The 14,590-nt window shown below is 45.1% G+C and overlaps 2 protein-coding genes across 2 annotated transcripts in view; both read left to right on the top strand.

Annotated features, from left to right (window-relative positions):
- Nucleotides 1-1,849: 1,849 nt before the first annotated feature.
- On the top strand, nt 1,850-5,140 carry coa1 (cytochrome C oxidase assembly factor 1). Its single transcript, XM_079751613.1, has 5 exons — nt 1,850-1,918; nt 3,510-3,625; nt 4,122-4,273; nt 4,500-4,576; nt 4,700-5,140. The coding sequence occupies exons 2-5, from the start codon at nt 3,532-3,534 to the stop codon at nt 4,848-4,850; spliced, it is 474 nt and encodes a 157-aa protein (XP_079607739.1). The 5' UTR covers nt 1,850-1,918; nt 3,510-3,531; the 3' UTR covers nt 4,851-5,140.
- A 953-nt stretch (nt 5,141-6,093) lies between these two features.
- hecw1b (HECT, C2 and WW domain containing E3 ubiquitin protein ligase 1b) overlaps nt 6,094-14,590 on the top strand; it is a gene marked incomplete at its 3' end in the record, with an annotated part of 26,703 nt that continues 18,206 nt past the window's right edge. The window contains exons 1-10 of the mRNA XM_079751607.1: nt 6,094-6,234; nt 8,905-9,058; nt 9,599-9,776; nt 10,355-10,462; nt 10,674-10,768; nt 11,638-11,713; nt 12,058-12,227; nt 12,854-12,996; nt 13,467-13,567; nt 13,925-14,590. The exon at nt 13,925-14,590 is cut by the window's right edge and continues 235 nt beyond it. Coding sequence (XP_079607733.1) covers nt 8,942-9,058; nt 9,599-9,776; nt 10,355-10,462; nt 10,674-10,768; nt 11,638-11,713; nt 12,058-12,227; nt 12,854-12,996; nt 13,467-13,567; nt 13,925-14,590 — 1,654 coding nt within the window. The 5' untranslated portion in view covers nt 6,094-6,234; nt 8,905-8,941. The remainder of the gene's footprint in view (nt 6,235-8,904; nt 9,059-9,598; nt 9,777-10,354; nt 10,463-10,673; nt 10,769-11,637; nt 11,714-12,057; nt 12,228-12,853; nt 12,997-13,466; nt 13,568-13,924) is intronic.

Below are 14,590 nucleotides of genomic sequence, written 5' to 3'. Positions count from 1 at the left end.
GTTGTTCACTTACAACATGGCTCATGTGTGTCTACCGTTGCCCGATCTATCATGTTGCTTGGAACATCAGTGTAACCTGGTTCTTCTTAATTTACATTGGTGTAGGCCTATACATTGGTGGATTAAAACAAACAACGGGAATTTTTACAAGCTATTAAAACGCTATTGTAAGCTGCTTTTTACTTTTTCATGTTCTCTGTTCTCTGTGTGACAGCCCGTGTAAAGTCCTTGCCTTATTTAGATACCGAAGGGCTCCAAACATGACGTCAGGCTCATGAAAAAAACGGAGAATAATAATAATGCCTAACGCCGCTCCGTGCGTCGAGCCAACTTGGCCCCTGCAAAGCAACGAGGGAATGCGGAGGAGTGATTGTAACTGTATCTCACCACCAGTGCCAACCTTTAAAACAAAAGGTCCAGTTTCAAACTGCATTTATCATCAGGAGGCATGCAGCAGCACACTTCACCGAACCGCCGAGCAAAGATGGCATTGATTTCATGTAGTTGGGAACGGTTATGTTTGTAATTTTGTTGAATAAGTGGGGTTGTTTTACTTGGCAGGTGGGAGAAGGATTTGTTTGTCGGCTGATTTAATGCATTGGCCTTTAGAAGCCTTTAAAGGTGCCGTACTCCTACAAGGTTGGCTCAACGTCTTTAACAAACCAATTAATATGTGTCCCATCTGACATGACGACCTACCTACCAACCAAAGCCGCTTTTTGATCAATAATCTAAATATATTAAATGTTAAGTCAAGTCAAGTTAGTTCTTATATTCAGCATATTTTGAATGGAACCATCGTGATGCTCTCCTATGCCATAATCTCTTGACATTATTCTAAATTGGGATGAAACACTGTCAATGCTCCATGATGCTTCAGTATTGCTGAAAGACATTATAATACAGATCCTATTAACACTATTCTATCGGAAATCAAAACATAACTTTTGCTAGGTCGACGTCTGTGATCTTAAATGTTTTGTGAACATCAATCAAATGGGGGTATTTCTCTTTGTAAGTTATATTGTGTACTTATAGGGGTTTGAGGGAGGTGCATGTATAATATGCTGAAGCACTGAGGTCATTATTGGACATGGTCCAAGCAACAAGGTCCTATGGGTGAGTTAGAACTTGTTCTGTCAGTACAAATCCTTTCAATACTTTCCATGATTTTGGTTACTTATTATTATTATTTTTCTTAAGTTGGTTGCCTTTTATAATGATAGTGAGTTAGGGCATCTAACCATCCTCTGTGTTGCCTTGAGTGAGTTTTAGGAATGTGTATCCTTTAATTGAATCAATGAAAATCAGTTGCATGTTAAAATATGTATAAAAAGAACTGATCCTGTGTCCATAAAAAAGAGCCTTTACCAAATATTAAAACCAAAAAATCAATAGTCGTTGTCTGTAATATAATGTGGCTATACTCTCAGTTAAATTTATATTAGAAAACACCCATACAGCCGTTGACTAACAAAAACAACCCAGCAGGTAAAGGGAGGTTTGGGGATCGAAAGCAAACACTTTCTACTCTATCTGATAAATTCACAGCATTGATTTGAAGCAGTGGACAGCCCAGTTTCATTCATCAAGGCAGGAGATTTTTAATAAATGGTGCATGAAATTATTCATAATTGTAATAATTGAATTAATTCAAACAAGAAAAGCATGTTTTTAATCGCACAGACATACAGCATATAAAATAGTATACTTTAATTACCATACACCACACAGGTATACTGTATAAAATAGATAAACATAGAAAAATATACGGTATACTTACGCATTTTAAAATACCCCCCTTTATTTTGTAGTAACTAATTCACCGGAAATTGTTTTATTCGTTTCCGGGTGGATTGACGACACGCGTGTTGCTGTTTGGGGGAGATGATTAGAGCTCGTCCTTTACGCGCTTGAGGTCAGTCATTTCTTTTATCGATCAACATTATTGTTTGGTTCGTCCGGCTTGACAGAGAAACGTACTTTCCCATGTAAATTAATTTACCTATACGATTTTTGTAATGACATGTTAGTGCCCTAATAGCAGAGCACCATTACTAAAGACCTCTAAACGTTACTTCATTAGTGGTTTCAATCTTTGCGCGATGTTGAAACGTGAGGTCATTAACCAATTAGGTTAAAATGCATGAACAATGGTTGCGTTGTCCTACTGAGGCACGTGGAGGCCAGCACAACATACATGTAAGGATGTGACATGACATGGATGGGTCCGAGTTCGTAGACAACTTGGGCATACGTTCAGAAGTTGTCTGGAGTAAACCGCGGCATCTTGCAGGTTGCAGAAATCCTGCCATCCATTTCAGTCCAACTGATTACATTTTCAATATGCTTTTCTAAACACATTGAAATGGTTCGTTTTATTATAACAGCGAACGACATTAGTGCATTTCACACCATATGGCTCTCAAGTCTCACGCATTCGGCGTGAGACACACGCAATTCAACCCATGCACACGCTCACACGCCACACTATTTCTCACGCAGAGAAATTACCAGGATAGCTCCCACCAGTTTGCGCCGCTATTTAACAGTGGAACAGGTAGGAATCAAATGGGTTTCCCGTACGTAGGGTGACCAGACATACTCTTTTGCCCGGACACGCCCTCATTTTGAGACACTTTAAAAAATGTGCGCGGGCGGATTTTCAAAATCGTCCGGGATTTTTATTAGAGCCTCATACATGTTCACATTGAATTTGCGTTGGGTTTCTCTGGGTCTGTCACAAACTAGTTAGGCTACGCCCTCCCCTACTCAGCTCTGTTCGCTTTGCATTGGTGGAAGTGAGTAGGGGAGAGGTTAAATAGAGCCTTCAGATTGGACGGTTTGACCTACTTAGTTACCCTCATGTTTTGTATTTATTTTTTTACCATTGTTTTATGGGGACAAACATTAACAAATTCCTCCTACAGGGGATTGATAAAGTTCTATCTATTGAACAGAAAGAAACACTTGGTCATACTTTACACACTTTACCACAGCATTGGCCTACTGAATGCCACAGATATATTTTAAGCATTGGACTGAATGCCACATAAATATATAACTATGTTTTTGCACGTTTGCAACGTTTAAAAGTTCAGGGAAAAGTATATGCCTCTACTGGTGTTGCTTAGGCCAATATCCTTTTGAGGCAGCGTTGTTTCTGAATATTAATGTTAAGGACCAATAATGCTTACTATCATACATTAGTCACCATGTCTGTCGACACATTTGTATGCAGTCACATATTAATATACCTCCCCCCGCCACCGCCGACAAAATCTCACTCTGAACTCAGTTCAACACTTGAGAGCCCTGCCATAATGATTTGAAGCATTTAGGCGTCATTATTTAGTAGCCAATTAGCGGAATGTAATTGACTTTTATATGTAAGGTACAGTGTGCAGAGATGTTTGGGAATAGGCCTGCATTTTATTATTTTGTAATATACCGTATTAGTTTGACCCCCCATCACTAACGGATATGTGTGTGTCTACCTATGTTCCCAGTGTGTAACCAATAACTGCAGTGATGAGAATTTCTACGCATAAACTGCAGCAGCTGACGATCTTCACCACTGTTTTGACCGGTGGCGGAATCTGTACCATGTACTACCTGATGCAGAGTAAGTGTGTGTGTGTGTGTGTGTGTGTGTGTGTGTGTGTGTGTGTGTGTGTGTGTGTGTGTGTGTGTGTGTGTGTGTGTGTGTGTGTGTGTGTGTGTGTGCACCATGCACATGCTTAAATTCTCACTGCTTTGCAGATTCCCAACCGATCCAACTTATTGTATATGCATCATAAATATTGCATAGAAGAGTTATTTTATTATATTTACGTGGTTTTCAAGTGCCATTTTCGAAAATGAGTGATGAATCTATGCTAGAATGAAGTGGTCTTCAATGTTCATAGAAATGTTACTAATGTGTTTTGGGCCCATTTCAACATAGCGTAGTGAAACCAAGCACAACAATGGCTCATATTGCTGTTTGGGTTTCGGCCGACCAATGTGCGATGGTATCACAATAAACACAGCGGGTGGGTGACACAACAGAGCATAACAATGAGGAGAACACATGAATAATGTAATCCTCTTGTTCTGCATATGTCGGTGATCATAATCAGAGAACTTTGCCAAATCTGAATACCATCGCTTGGCTGTGGAACGCCTGGAGAACCACCCCGCGGCCATGGAAGGACTGGGGGCGCCCCCGCTGAAGGTCCACAACATCCACCTGTCGGACAAAGATAACCGCATCGACCTGAACATCGCCAAGGTACGGTGACCGAGCTACGGACCTGGGATCTCTCCACAATCGGGCACGGGGGATAGGAACAAAATCTTCCCCCACAATAAAAGTCATTTCATACCTTGATAACGATATACATCGCGGTTAAGTACTTTTTCCTGGAGTTAAACCTGGACATTCTTTATATAACCATATGGTAATATTTATGTTTGTTCTAGCTGGGATGATTTGATTGAACTGTTAGGTGTTGCAGGTGAAGATCCCTGTGACGGGATCAAAAACCGGAGGATATCTGTATACAATTTCGTCCAAAAATCCTGCTACAAATGGGTAAAATAAGATTTTATATCTCTTTCATAGATTATGGGCACGTAAATCAGACCATATCTACTTAACACCGTTTTTATTGAATGAATAAAGTCATATTTTTTGATGATGTTGGCTTCCCTACAGATGGCAGCTGAAGCTGGCCACGTTGCAGCTCAGGGAAGGACAGACTTTTGATTTGTTGAACGGCCCAGAGCAGCCCTCTGTCCCTGCGGAGGGGCTGAGGGAGACACGGGAGTACGACGTGGATCTGGACCAGAGCAAGTGGTCTCGATGACGCGCTACGAAGCCGACGTCATGCAGAGAACTGTTGAAACAATAATTATTAAAAGTCAAAGCACATGCTTAATGACTGCTGAGTGGAATACCACCTCTATTACCTCTGGGGAAAAGAGAGATACTGGACGATCATCTTCTTCTTCTTCCACGACTCAGTGGAAGAGCAGGCACATGTTCAACCTATGAACAATTGGATGGATGTCCCCATCTCATTACTAATCATTGCAATTGATTTCTGACCCTGGGGGCAGTGTTTGAACTGAGTGGCCTTGTAAAATATAAATTGATGTAAATGTAAAGTGACTATATTAAATGTTTTTTAATGCAACAGTCTCAAGACAAGTGTAAACATAAGATTGTATCAAAATGTAATTTGTGCTGCTTTGATGAGGTTATCATTCAGGTTTTATAGTTGATATGTCAAACCAGATTTCATAGGTCCCACTTTATGGACAATGTGTAGCTGCCACGCCTATTAGCATCAATGCTGAATAATCTCTTCAATGTGGGACACAGACAACAAACCAAACGATAACATACTGTTTACGTTTAAGACGCACGATTTCCGTGTTTGCGGTAGAATTTTTGCCGTCATTAAATTCAGCATCCGGAAGGAGACAACAGCTGACTTGATCTTTGAAGGAAAACGATCCCTGATTCGAGGAAGATGGTGATGCTGCGGGGAAGAGCCCTGGCCCCCGTGTAAAGTAAAACAGAAAGGCTTTGAACAAAGCCGTCATTTCCAAAATGTGACCTTCAAAATAAAAGGATCCAAATTGGAACTTTAGTTCGGGGTTACGAAATCGAGATGGTACTAACTTAGCTCAAGTTTAACAAACACCAACATCTTAACAAAATGTTAAACAATTCTATTAAAAATTATGTGTCCTCTTATGTAGACCCTTTATTTGAGTAGTAACGTTATTTATATTGCAGAAAACAATGCCAGGGTACAGTCCGCTATATAGATAATGGTACATTTATATTTTAAAATATTACGCTAGGTTAGTTTTCGGTCGACTGATAAATAAGAAATGTTTCTTCACAAGAGTGAAAGTAATTGAATATTACTACGGTTAGAGAGAGATTGACGCGCAGATTGCTTTACTTTGAAATGCTCGACCGGAACTTGCCTCTTTATTTTTCCTTGCTTTGTCAGGTTAAAGATGCTGAGATGAATTTTGGTCGCCTATTGACCATAGCATAGGCCACGAATGGTCCAGGTCCCCCGGTGCCACAGACCGCCTTAAAGGCTAAATGAACGTTGAGATATGCAGACGACTTTCCGTCGACCCGTCGCCGCCCCACGGAGAGGGTAAACATGTGCTGTGGATGATATAGCTGTGGAGCTCACAATCCATCAGTTGTCATTTCTGACCCAGGTAAGAAGGCTATTGGAAATGTCAACATCGGCACATGTACGCCCAGGGCCTAGAATTGACGATTCGTGTATCTTAAATGTCCAATAGTGTGTCATTCCCACCGCCATCAGTAAACTCGCTGTTCAGCCTGTTCTCAAGTGTGTGTGCAAAACGCTGACACGTACAGACACGGTGCATATCCTGTTTCCTTGGGTACCACCAAGACTGCTGCCCGGGTCGAGGATGCTCGCTCCGTATGGTCGCCTGGCCTGATAGTCCTTCTGCCATGACGGGATCATGCTCTGTATACCAGCTTATCTCCACAGTCTGACATGTTGGCTACACTGAATAGATTTCAAAATAGGAAAAATAAACTACCTTCTGTGGTTACTGATCAGATTAATTGCAGTGCAATGGTCAAATAGCTACACTGAAGAAATTCATATGTTGGCCAAACATGCTCGAAGCTAAATTTAGTGTTATGTGTTTTACTCAATACAATGTTGTTCTTTACTAGCAGATGGCACAAAACAATCATTTACAAATAGCACATTTATACACTTTTATGTCACAATTATATATTTTTTTTTCTGTCAAATTCTATACAACAAATAAGTTGCTCTATCATGAGATCATGTTTTTGTGCCATGGATTCATATCACATCTCTCTCTATCTAGCAAATAGGTTTATTTCAACGTTTATTTCAATATGTTAATCCCATGGCTGTCAGTTTCTTTCATTGTGGTTATTTCCTTTATACTCTGAAGACTTTATACTGTGAAGTCCTCTTGTTGGAATGTCTTATGGTGACATTGACATGAATACAAACTAACAAGAGGCTCTGGAAACTGTGGACTACCGCCCAGCATGAGTACAAGGGAAAGAACTCATTAATCATTTTGCTCTCATGGTTTTAATAATGCTAATACCCTAAGTGTGTATCGACAAGCATGTCTCTTGATGAGGCAATAAACCTCCTTGGTCCTTCCCAAACGTGCATTGCCCAAATGGTCAAAACACCTAAACAATTGTGTGTCTGTAACACCCACCCACACACACATGAACACACAAATATAAAGCCAGTCCGAGGCATCACTCAAAGCGGTCGGGAGTCCGTTTAACGAGGTCCGAGGTGCAGAGGGATGAATTATAGAGTGTGAACTCAGCAGCAGGCTGAAGCTCAGCTGGCACACTGTGCACTAGGGGCCTGTAGCCCGGCGCGCCTCCTCTGCATGTGGCCAACCCCGTCACACCTCGCACCCAAACGCCTGGAACCGGGGACTAGTATTTGTGTGTATTTGCAAATGTCCGGGCGGGTCATTTGAGCGATATCCGTTTCAGTCACATGGGTGTTTTGGCAGGAGGAGTGAGAGAGTGAGGAATTTCCGATGGAGGGATATCTGTGTCCGTTGACATGTTTCGGGTATTGCTTTGTCGAGTTCTTTGTCCAGAATTGGATTGTCCATATCTTTGTTTTGGTTTTTCTTGTCATGTTCTCATTCTGGTCGTTCCAGGGACTGTTAACTGCTTATAGGATGCAAGATAATGGATACGGTGTTTCGGTAGAACGTAGAAAATGTTAACATGCTTAATAGATCAGCCTAGAATGGGGCAGCCCTTGCTGCTGGTACAGGCCCGCTCTTCCTTTTATTTCCTACACTTCACTGGAACCTTTTTCTGTATGGAGAGGTTAGAGTAGTAGTCAAGGGGTTTGACTCCAAGCCAATAGGTTCTGCGTTCGATCCCCAATGTCCACAGTGTACGTGACGGCATCATCGAGCAGGATTCCCTATCCACAACCTTCTCAATAATGAAGTGCATCATCTGCTAAATTAGTAAATATAGTAATATATAGTGAGAGAAAACGACTACAATGGATGGTTGAAATTGCATGCTTCTTGAGGTGCTAAATGATTATCAGAATGTACGATCATAAATCGTATTAACACATCGTTATTAACAATTCATTGCGATCGGTGCTTAACATCCTCCTCCTTCTCACTGCCTGCCGTTCCCCGTCCAAAGCACGCCGGGGCAGTAAACCAGGAGCCTTCAATAAACATAGCACCTTCACTACACTGCAAACTGTCCGCTTTGCGTCTGCCTGCGTCGGTCGCTGTCCCCTGTCACGCCTCGTCCGGCCTGGCGCCGTGACTCAGCCATCCCTGCTGCATCTTTTACAACTCCCCTGGCTCCCTGGACCGTCTTTTCATGTCGTTATTTCTTCCTTTTTAGATGCGCTCTCCTCTCCCCTTCTTCTTCATTTACAGAGCTCCCTGGAAGTGCCCCCTGTCCCTCCTGCATGCGTTGTAGCCCGCCCGCTCGCTACAACACCTGCTTGTTGTAGACCGCGCCTCACGATTTATGGACGGCGTTGAGACCCACCACCTGTTTAGCATGCTGCCCGGTGTATTGTGCACTGCAAACACTGCATATATATTTTAGGCACAACCTTTTGAGGTTGTACTTCCAAGTGTGTTTATATTTTCAGTTTTTGTTATTGTTGTGTGTACGTGATATCACATGATATTAATCTTGTGTACAGGATGTTATGCTTGATATATTATTATATGATATACATTGTAATCATGAGTCGGCTTTTTCTATTATGATCATCTTTTATCACACTTTAAAACCTTCCCATCAAACGTTATCATGTTGTGGCGCTCTCTCCGCTGTCGTCCCTGCAGAGTCCTCCTTTGAGCGCCGGGTGCGTCGGCCGTCGCCATGGCGTCCTCCTCTCGCCCATCCCGTAGCCGGCGGCGCGGGAAGAAAGACCCGGTACGGCACAGCCTCAACCCAGAGCAGCTGCACCACATGGAGCTACGCAACTGCCTCCAGCAGGTACACACGCACGCACGCACGCACGCACGCACGCGCACACGCACACGCACACACACACACGCATGCACATAATTACAACTGTCTACAGCAGGTAGGTCACGAGGAGGAGACACACACACAGAGACACACACACACAGAGACACACACGCAGAGACACACACAGAGAGACACAAAGATAGAGAGACACACACATAGTCCCAGACGCATAGAGAGACCGACAGAGAAACGCACACACAGAGACACACAAAGAATACACAGAGAGAGAAACACACATACACAGAGACACACACACAAAGAGTCACACACAGGGAAACACACACAGACACACACAGAAACACAATGCAACACACACACACACACACAGATTGTGCAGACCATTGATGTTGTGCAAACCCGTATGTGTGTGTGTGTGCACATATCAAGTGGGGATCATTTGTAAATTGCTCCAACGAACAAAACCCTCTGAGAGCCCATATTTGCATATTCCATATGTGTATGAAGTGTTTGTTACAACGGACACGTGCACGGATCTGTCTGAAGGAAATGGGCGCTGCACCGCGCTCCACCAGCGACACGGACCTGGTGATGTCCTGCTGTCGCTGCACGCTCACCACCTGCTCCTCCCACTACACCATCGGCCAACCCCAGGGCGTCAGCGTCATCTGGGACATCAAGGAGGAGGTGGACGCCGGAGACTGGATTGGCATGTATCTGATTGGTGAGCAGTTTAGACCCATAAAGGTGGCTGCTGTGCTTGGCTATTTAGTATTTTAAGATCATTTGACTTCAAACACACGGTCTGCAGCATCAACTCGGTTCTTTTGCAAAACACATTTCGGAAAAGGGGGTCTATTGACGTCATTGGTCCTTTTGGACGAATGGAGAAGCCCCGGAACAATGATGTCAAAGGTCAGACTTTTCCAAGTTGCTTTCCCTGAATCCGAGTTTATGTTGCAGACAGGATTTTTTCCTCAACACACGTCAGAAGCACTTCTCTCTATTATTAGAAAACTGCAGAGTGTGGCAGTACCCCTTTAAAGTTATAATCACAAGGTTGTGTGAAAAGCTTTTTTACTTCTCTATGCATCCTACAGAAATGCTAGTCCTGGCAGAACACTCGGTATCGCCTTTCACCGTAAATGAAGTAGCATGAGAAGCAATGTGGCCATCTTTGTCTTTATGCACCGTCGTGAATATTGTTATTAATAAGACACGCCTCGAGGGCGAGGTGAACCTGGCCTGCGGTCCTCCGCCTGGGTTTGGTTTTTAAGCAGATGTTGTATTGATGTTGTACAGACGAGGTGTTGTCCGAAAACTTTCTGGATTACAAGAGCCGCGGTGTGAACGGATCGCATAAGGGTCAGATCGTGTGGAAGATCGAGGCCAACAGCTACTTTGTAGAAAGTAAGTATCGGTACGTTTTCAGCTGCTTGCAGGTGTGGCAACAATACGCCTCGATGTGTGTGCTTGTGAAAATGATCCATTTCTTCCTGCATTCTGCATTCAGTTTAACACGGATGCGTCTAGCTGTGATAGCGACGCTGGTGCTGACGATGTGCTGTCTCTCACGCGATAGCAAGTGGTTGAATAACGATTGAACCGTTCCTTCCTCCAGCCGAGACCAAGGTTTGCTTCAAGTACTTCCACGGTCTGAGCGGGGCGCTGAGGGCCACCACCCCCACCGTCACGGTGAAGAACCCCACAGCCCCGGTAAGCATGGCCCCGTCTAGGGGACAACGCAGGGCCGGCGCTGGCCGTTTCGGTGCCCTAGGCGACTCGACATCAAATGGTGCCCATCGCTGGCCCTGGGTGATAGGTTATACAATTAAGAAAAAACAACGCTGGGCCTCTTCATAACTCATTTATATATTTTTGTAATTCAACAGTGTAATAATTATTATTATTGGAATGTCTTATGTCTTATTTTTTTACAAACCTTAATCTTTGGTGCCCCCCCAGGTACTTGGGGCCCTACGCCCTCGGCGTACTCGGCGTATAGCGAGCGGCAGGCCTGGCAGAACGATATGGGGAAATAATCCAATTACGATTATTTCACACAATATTATGAGTAAAGTTCCTTATGTTCTGTATTATACACTGAACAACTAATAAACCATTCTATAGTGTGACCGACAGAGCTTTGGAAGCAGTCAACCAATAAACTGGGATGATGTCCTGATGTCAGCGACCCGGGTTCGATTCCCGTGGTCCTTTGCTGCATGCCCTCCCCTCTCTTCCCCATATCTTCCTGTCTATCTCACTTTTTAACAAAGCATAAATAAAACTGTATTTTGTATTTTTACCACAGCCATTGCGATTCACAAATCGCGTCCTATTGCAGTACATCGCAATGTTGTTTTGATTCGATTAATCGTTCGGCCCTAGCCCTGTCACTCAGCTAGTGATTTAATTTTCACGGTAATGTTTTCACTGAAACCTAGTTAATGTTGCAGACCCAGTATTTTCCGAACAGGCGTAAAAGCAGAGCTCTCTTATATTACGTTTAGCCGTGTGTGACGGGTCCCCTCTCATAGGCCTTGAAGGTATACTCATGGAGGTCTTGTCCGTTCCTCCTCCAGGTGCTGAAGCAGTCTTCTACTGAAGAGGGGCCTCCAGCTCAGGGCTCAAGAAGACTCATCAGCTTCTGTTTGTCTGGTTGGTACACACGCACTCACACACACACGCACGCAAGCGCTCACACTCACACTGACACACTCACACTCACACTCACACTCACACTCTCAAACGCAAACACACGCAGACTTTGGCCCAAATGCTTGAGCAGATTTCTTCTCAGCCAAAGAGACAGGGATAGACATGGCCAGGTTTCTCCTGCAAACATGACGATCATTAGTGTGCACCAGACAGGCCCTGCTATCACACAGATTACACAGCGCATTCTTGGTCTTTTGATTTGGATACCATTTTTCTGACACTATTACTATGAAGCCTGGAAGAGTTTTGCAACCTGAGCCTGCTCTTGTGTTGTTCTTGTGAAGACTTCAACGCGGTGGGCCTGAAGAAGGGGATGTTCTTCAGCCCGGACCCCTACCTGAAGATCTCCATCCAGCCGGGGAAGAACAGCATCTTCCCCTCGCTGCCGCACCACGGCCAGGACAAGCGCTCGGGCATCGTGTACAGCACCATCAACCCCCACTGGAACAGAGAGGTGCACGCACGCACGCACGCACGCACGCACGCACGCACACACATACACACGTGCGCATACACAAGAGCAGATAGCCTGTATATATCAGGGGGCCAGTTGCGTAATCGATTGTGTATTAAAGGCCCTTAAAAGTGAAAAAAAAACATTTACACCATTATTCAACTTTTTATTTAACTTTATTTTACTAATTTATTCTTTTTATTTTCTATAAAAGTGTCCTGGCCAAGTTAAAACAACAGCAGTAGTATAGAACATGATATATAACATGGTATAGAACATGATATAGAACATGATATAGAACATGGTATAGAACATGGTATAGAACATGATATAGAACGTGGTATAGAACATGATATAGTACATGATATAGAACATTGTATAGAACATGGTATAGAACATGGTATAGAACATGATATAGAACATGATATAGAACGTGGTATAGAACATGATATAGAACATTGTATAGAACATGGTATAGAACATGGTATAGAACATGGTATAGAACATGATATAGAACGTGGTATAGAACATGGTATAGAACGTGGTATTAATTGTCGACTGTTTTCCTCCTCCTGCTCTGTACTCGTCCTTCGACCTCCTCCTTCCACGGCCGTCTGTCTCCGCAGCGCTTCAGCTTCGTCTCCCTGCCGACAGACGTTCTGGAAATAGAAGTGAAGGATAAGTTTGCTAAAAGCCGACCCATCTTCAAGCGTTTCCTGGGCAAGCTTTCAATGCCTGTCCAGAGGCTGTTGGAGAAACACGCCATCGGGTAGGAGGAGTTAGCTCTTTAATTTTGAACTATTTGGAACCAAGACGAGCGTGTGTCCCTTCACCGTGTCAGTGTTGGCCAGTGTTGGGGGGTGGCACAGGGATGAAACATTCCTCAGGGACTACATTCATTGCTAGAGATTGGTAGAATGTGTGCACATCCGAGCGGATGTAGTCGTTTTTTATTTGACAAAATGATTTCCTTCCTTTTCAACATCACAGGGGGACTAAGTGTTCTCACTTGTCATGTGAAAAGGGTGCTCATTTACATTTCAAATGCACAATTAGACATCTGCAGCTCTTAAAAACCAATGCTGAAAGAAGGAAACCACTCCAATTTACATAAATATACAAATTAACAATTTATATATGCAATGTGCTGGTTTTGTGATGCCATCCATGTCAACAGTACGTATGTCTCCACGTCAATGCAAATGAGCTTTTAATTTGAAATGTCCTTCTGCTCTTCAGGGATAGGATGGTGCACTACTCTCTGGGACGCAGGCTGCCCAATGAGCACGTCACCGGTCAACTACAGTTCCGCTTCGAGATCACGTCCTCTATACACCCAGGTCTGTACAGCTCGGGATGACACGGAGGAAATGAGGTACAATGAGGATGAACACATGAGTATCCCCCAAAACCTTGATGTGGTCTTCATGGCTGCACTGTGCAAAAAAGACGTTGTTACCAGCTAGTCATTAGTCAATGAAAATAAGGACAATGGGGACATTCTGATGGCCCCGAGACGGACACTGCGTTCGAGACAACTCGCTGCTCGGGGAAAAAAACTGCCTGAACGCAGTGATGTGGGAAGGTCGGAATCTCGGCGGCGAAACTTCCGAGTTCCGAGTTGTCTTGAACGCAGTACGACTCTATCCCGGGAACAAACGTTTAAAAAGCGCTCGGCCCCACTTCTGTTCCTCCAGACGACGAGACCCTCAGCGCCGAGTGCTCCCCGGCCCGCCAGCCCCCGGCCGCGCGGCGCTCCAGCCACTCCTCGCGGGCGGCCGACCCCTCGTCCGACGACACGCGGAGCCCCCTCCGCGTCGCCCAGGGCAACCACGGCGCCGGCGACGCCGAGCCCCCCCAAAGGTCGAGACACCGGAGGCCGTCCAGAACCGGCCGCCACGGGCTGCCGTCCGATCCCGTCTGCAGCGTGGAGCCGGCGGCGGCGGCGGCGTGCGGCCACACCAGGGCGCCGGCGGGAGAGACGGAGCGCAATGGGACGGAGGGGTCGGCTGTTGCCCTGACGACGGCGTCTACGGAGGAGGAGGAGGAGGAGAAGGAGTCGTCCGGTCCAGATCACCCTGAGGCCGGCCTGACCCGGGACACCAAAGCAGAAGGAGCGGGCGTCACGGAGTCGCCGCTGGCGACGGTGCAGGAGGCGAGCGAGGAGAGGAGTCTGCACACGCCCTCCACGCCCCGGGGCGAGGAGCTGGAGGCGAAGGAGGAGGCGAGCCGGGAGGGAGGAGCGGAGGACGGGGAGACTAGAGGGGCAGGAGGAGGAGGAGGAGGAGGAGGAGGAGAGGAGGAGCAGTGGGAGGAGAACGGGGGGGCGCAGGACGGGGAGTCCCCCGAGAGACAGAGCAGAG

This window comes from Pollachius pollachius, assembly GCF_949987615.1.
Source record: "Pollachius pollachius genome assembly, chromosome: 14".
Classification (NCBI taxonomy): Eukaryota; Metazoa; Chordata; class Actinopteri; order Gadiformes; family Gadidae; genus Pollachius; species Pollachius pollachius.
This window is presented reverse-complemented; position numbering and strand designations above follow the sequence as displayed.

What these genes read in the sequence shown, in the direction of transcription:
- coa1 (XM_079751613.1), top strand. Translation starts at nt 3,532, where the DNA reads ATGAGAATTTCTACGCATAAACTGCAGCAGCTGACGATCTTCACCACT. An exon ending in CATGTACTACCTGATGCAGA is followed by an intron (nt 3,626 to 4,121) that starts GTAAGTGTGTGT and finishes GATCATAATCAG; the next exon opens with AGAACTTTGCCAAATCTGAA. An exon ending in AAAAATCCTGCTACAAATGG is followed by an intron (nt 4,577 to 4,699) that starts GTAAAATAAGAT and finishes GCTTCCCTACAG; the next exon opens with ATGGCAGCTGAAGCTGGCCA.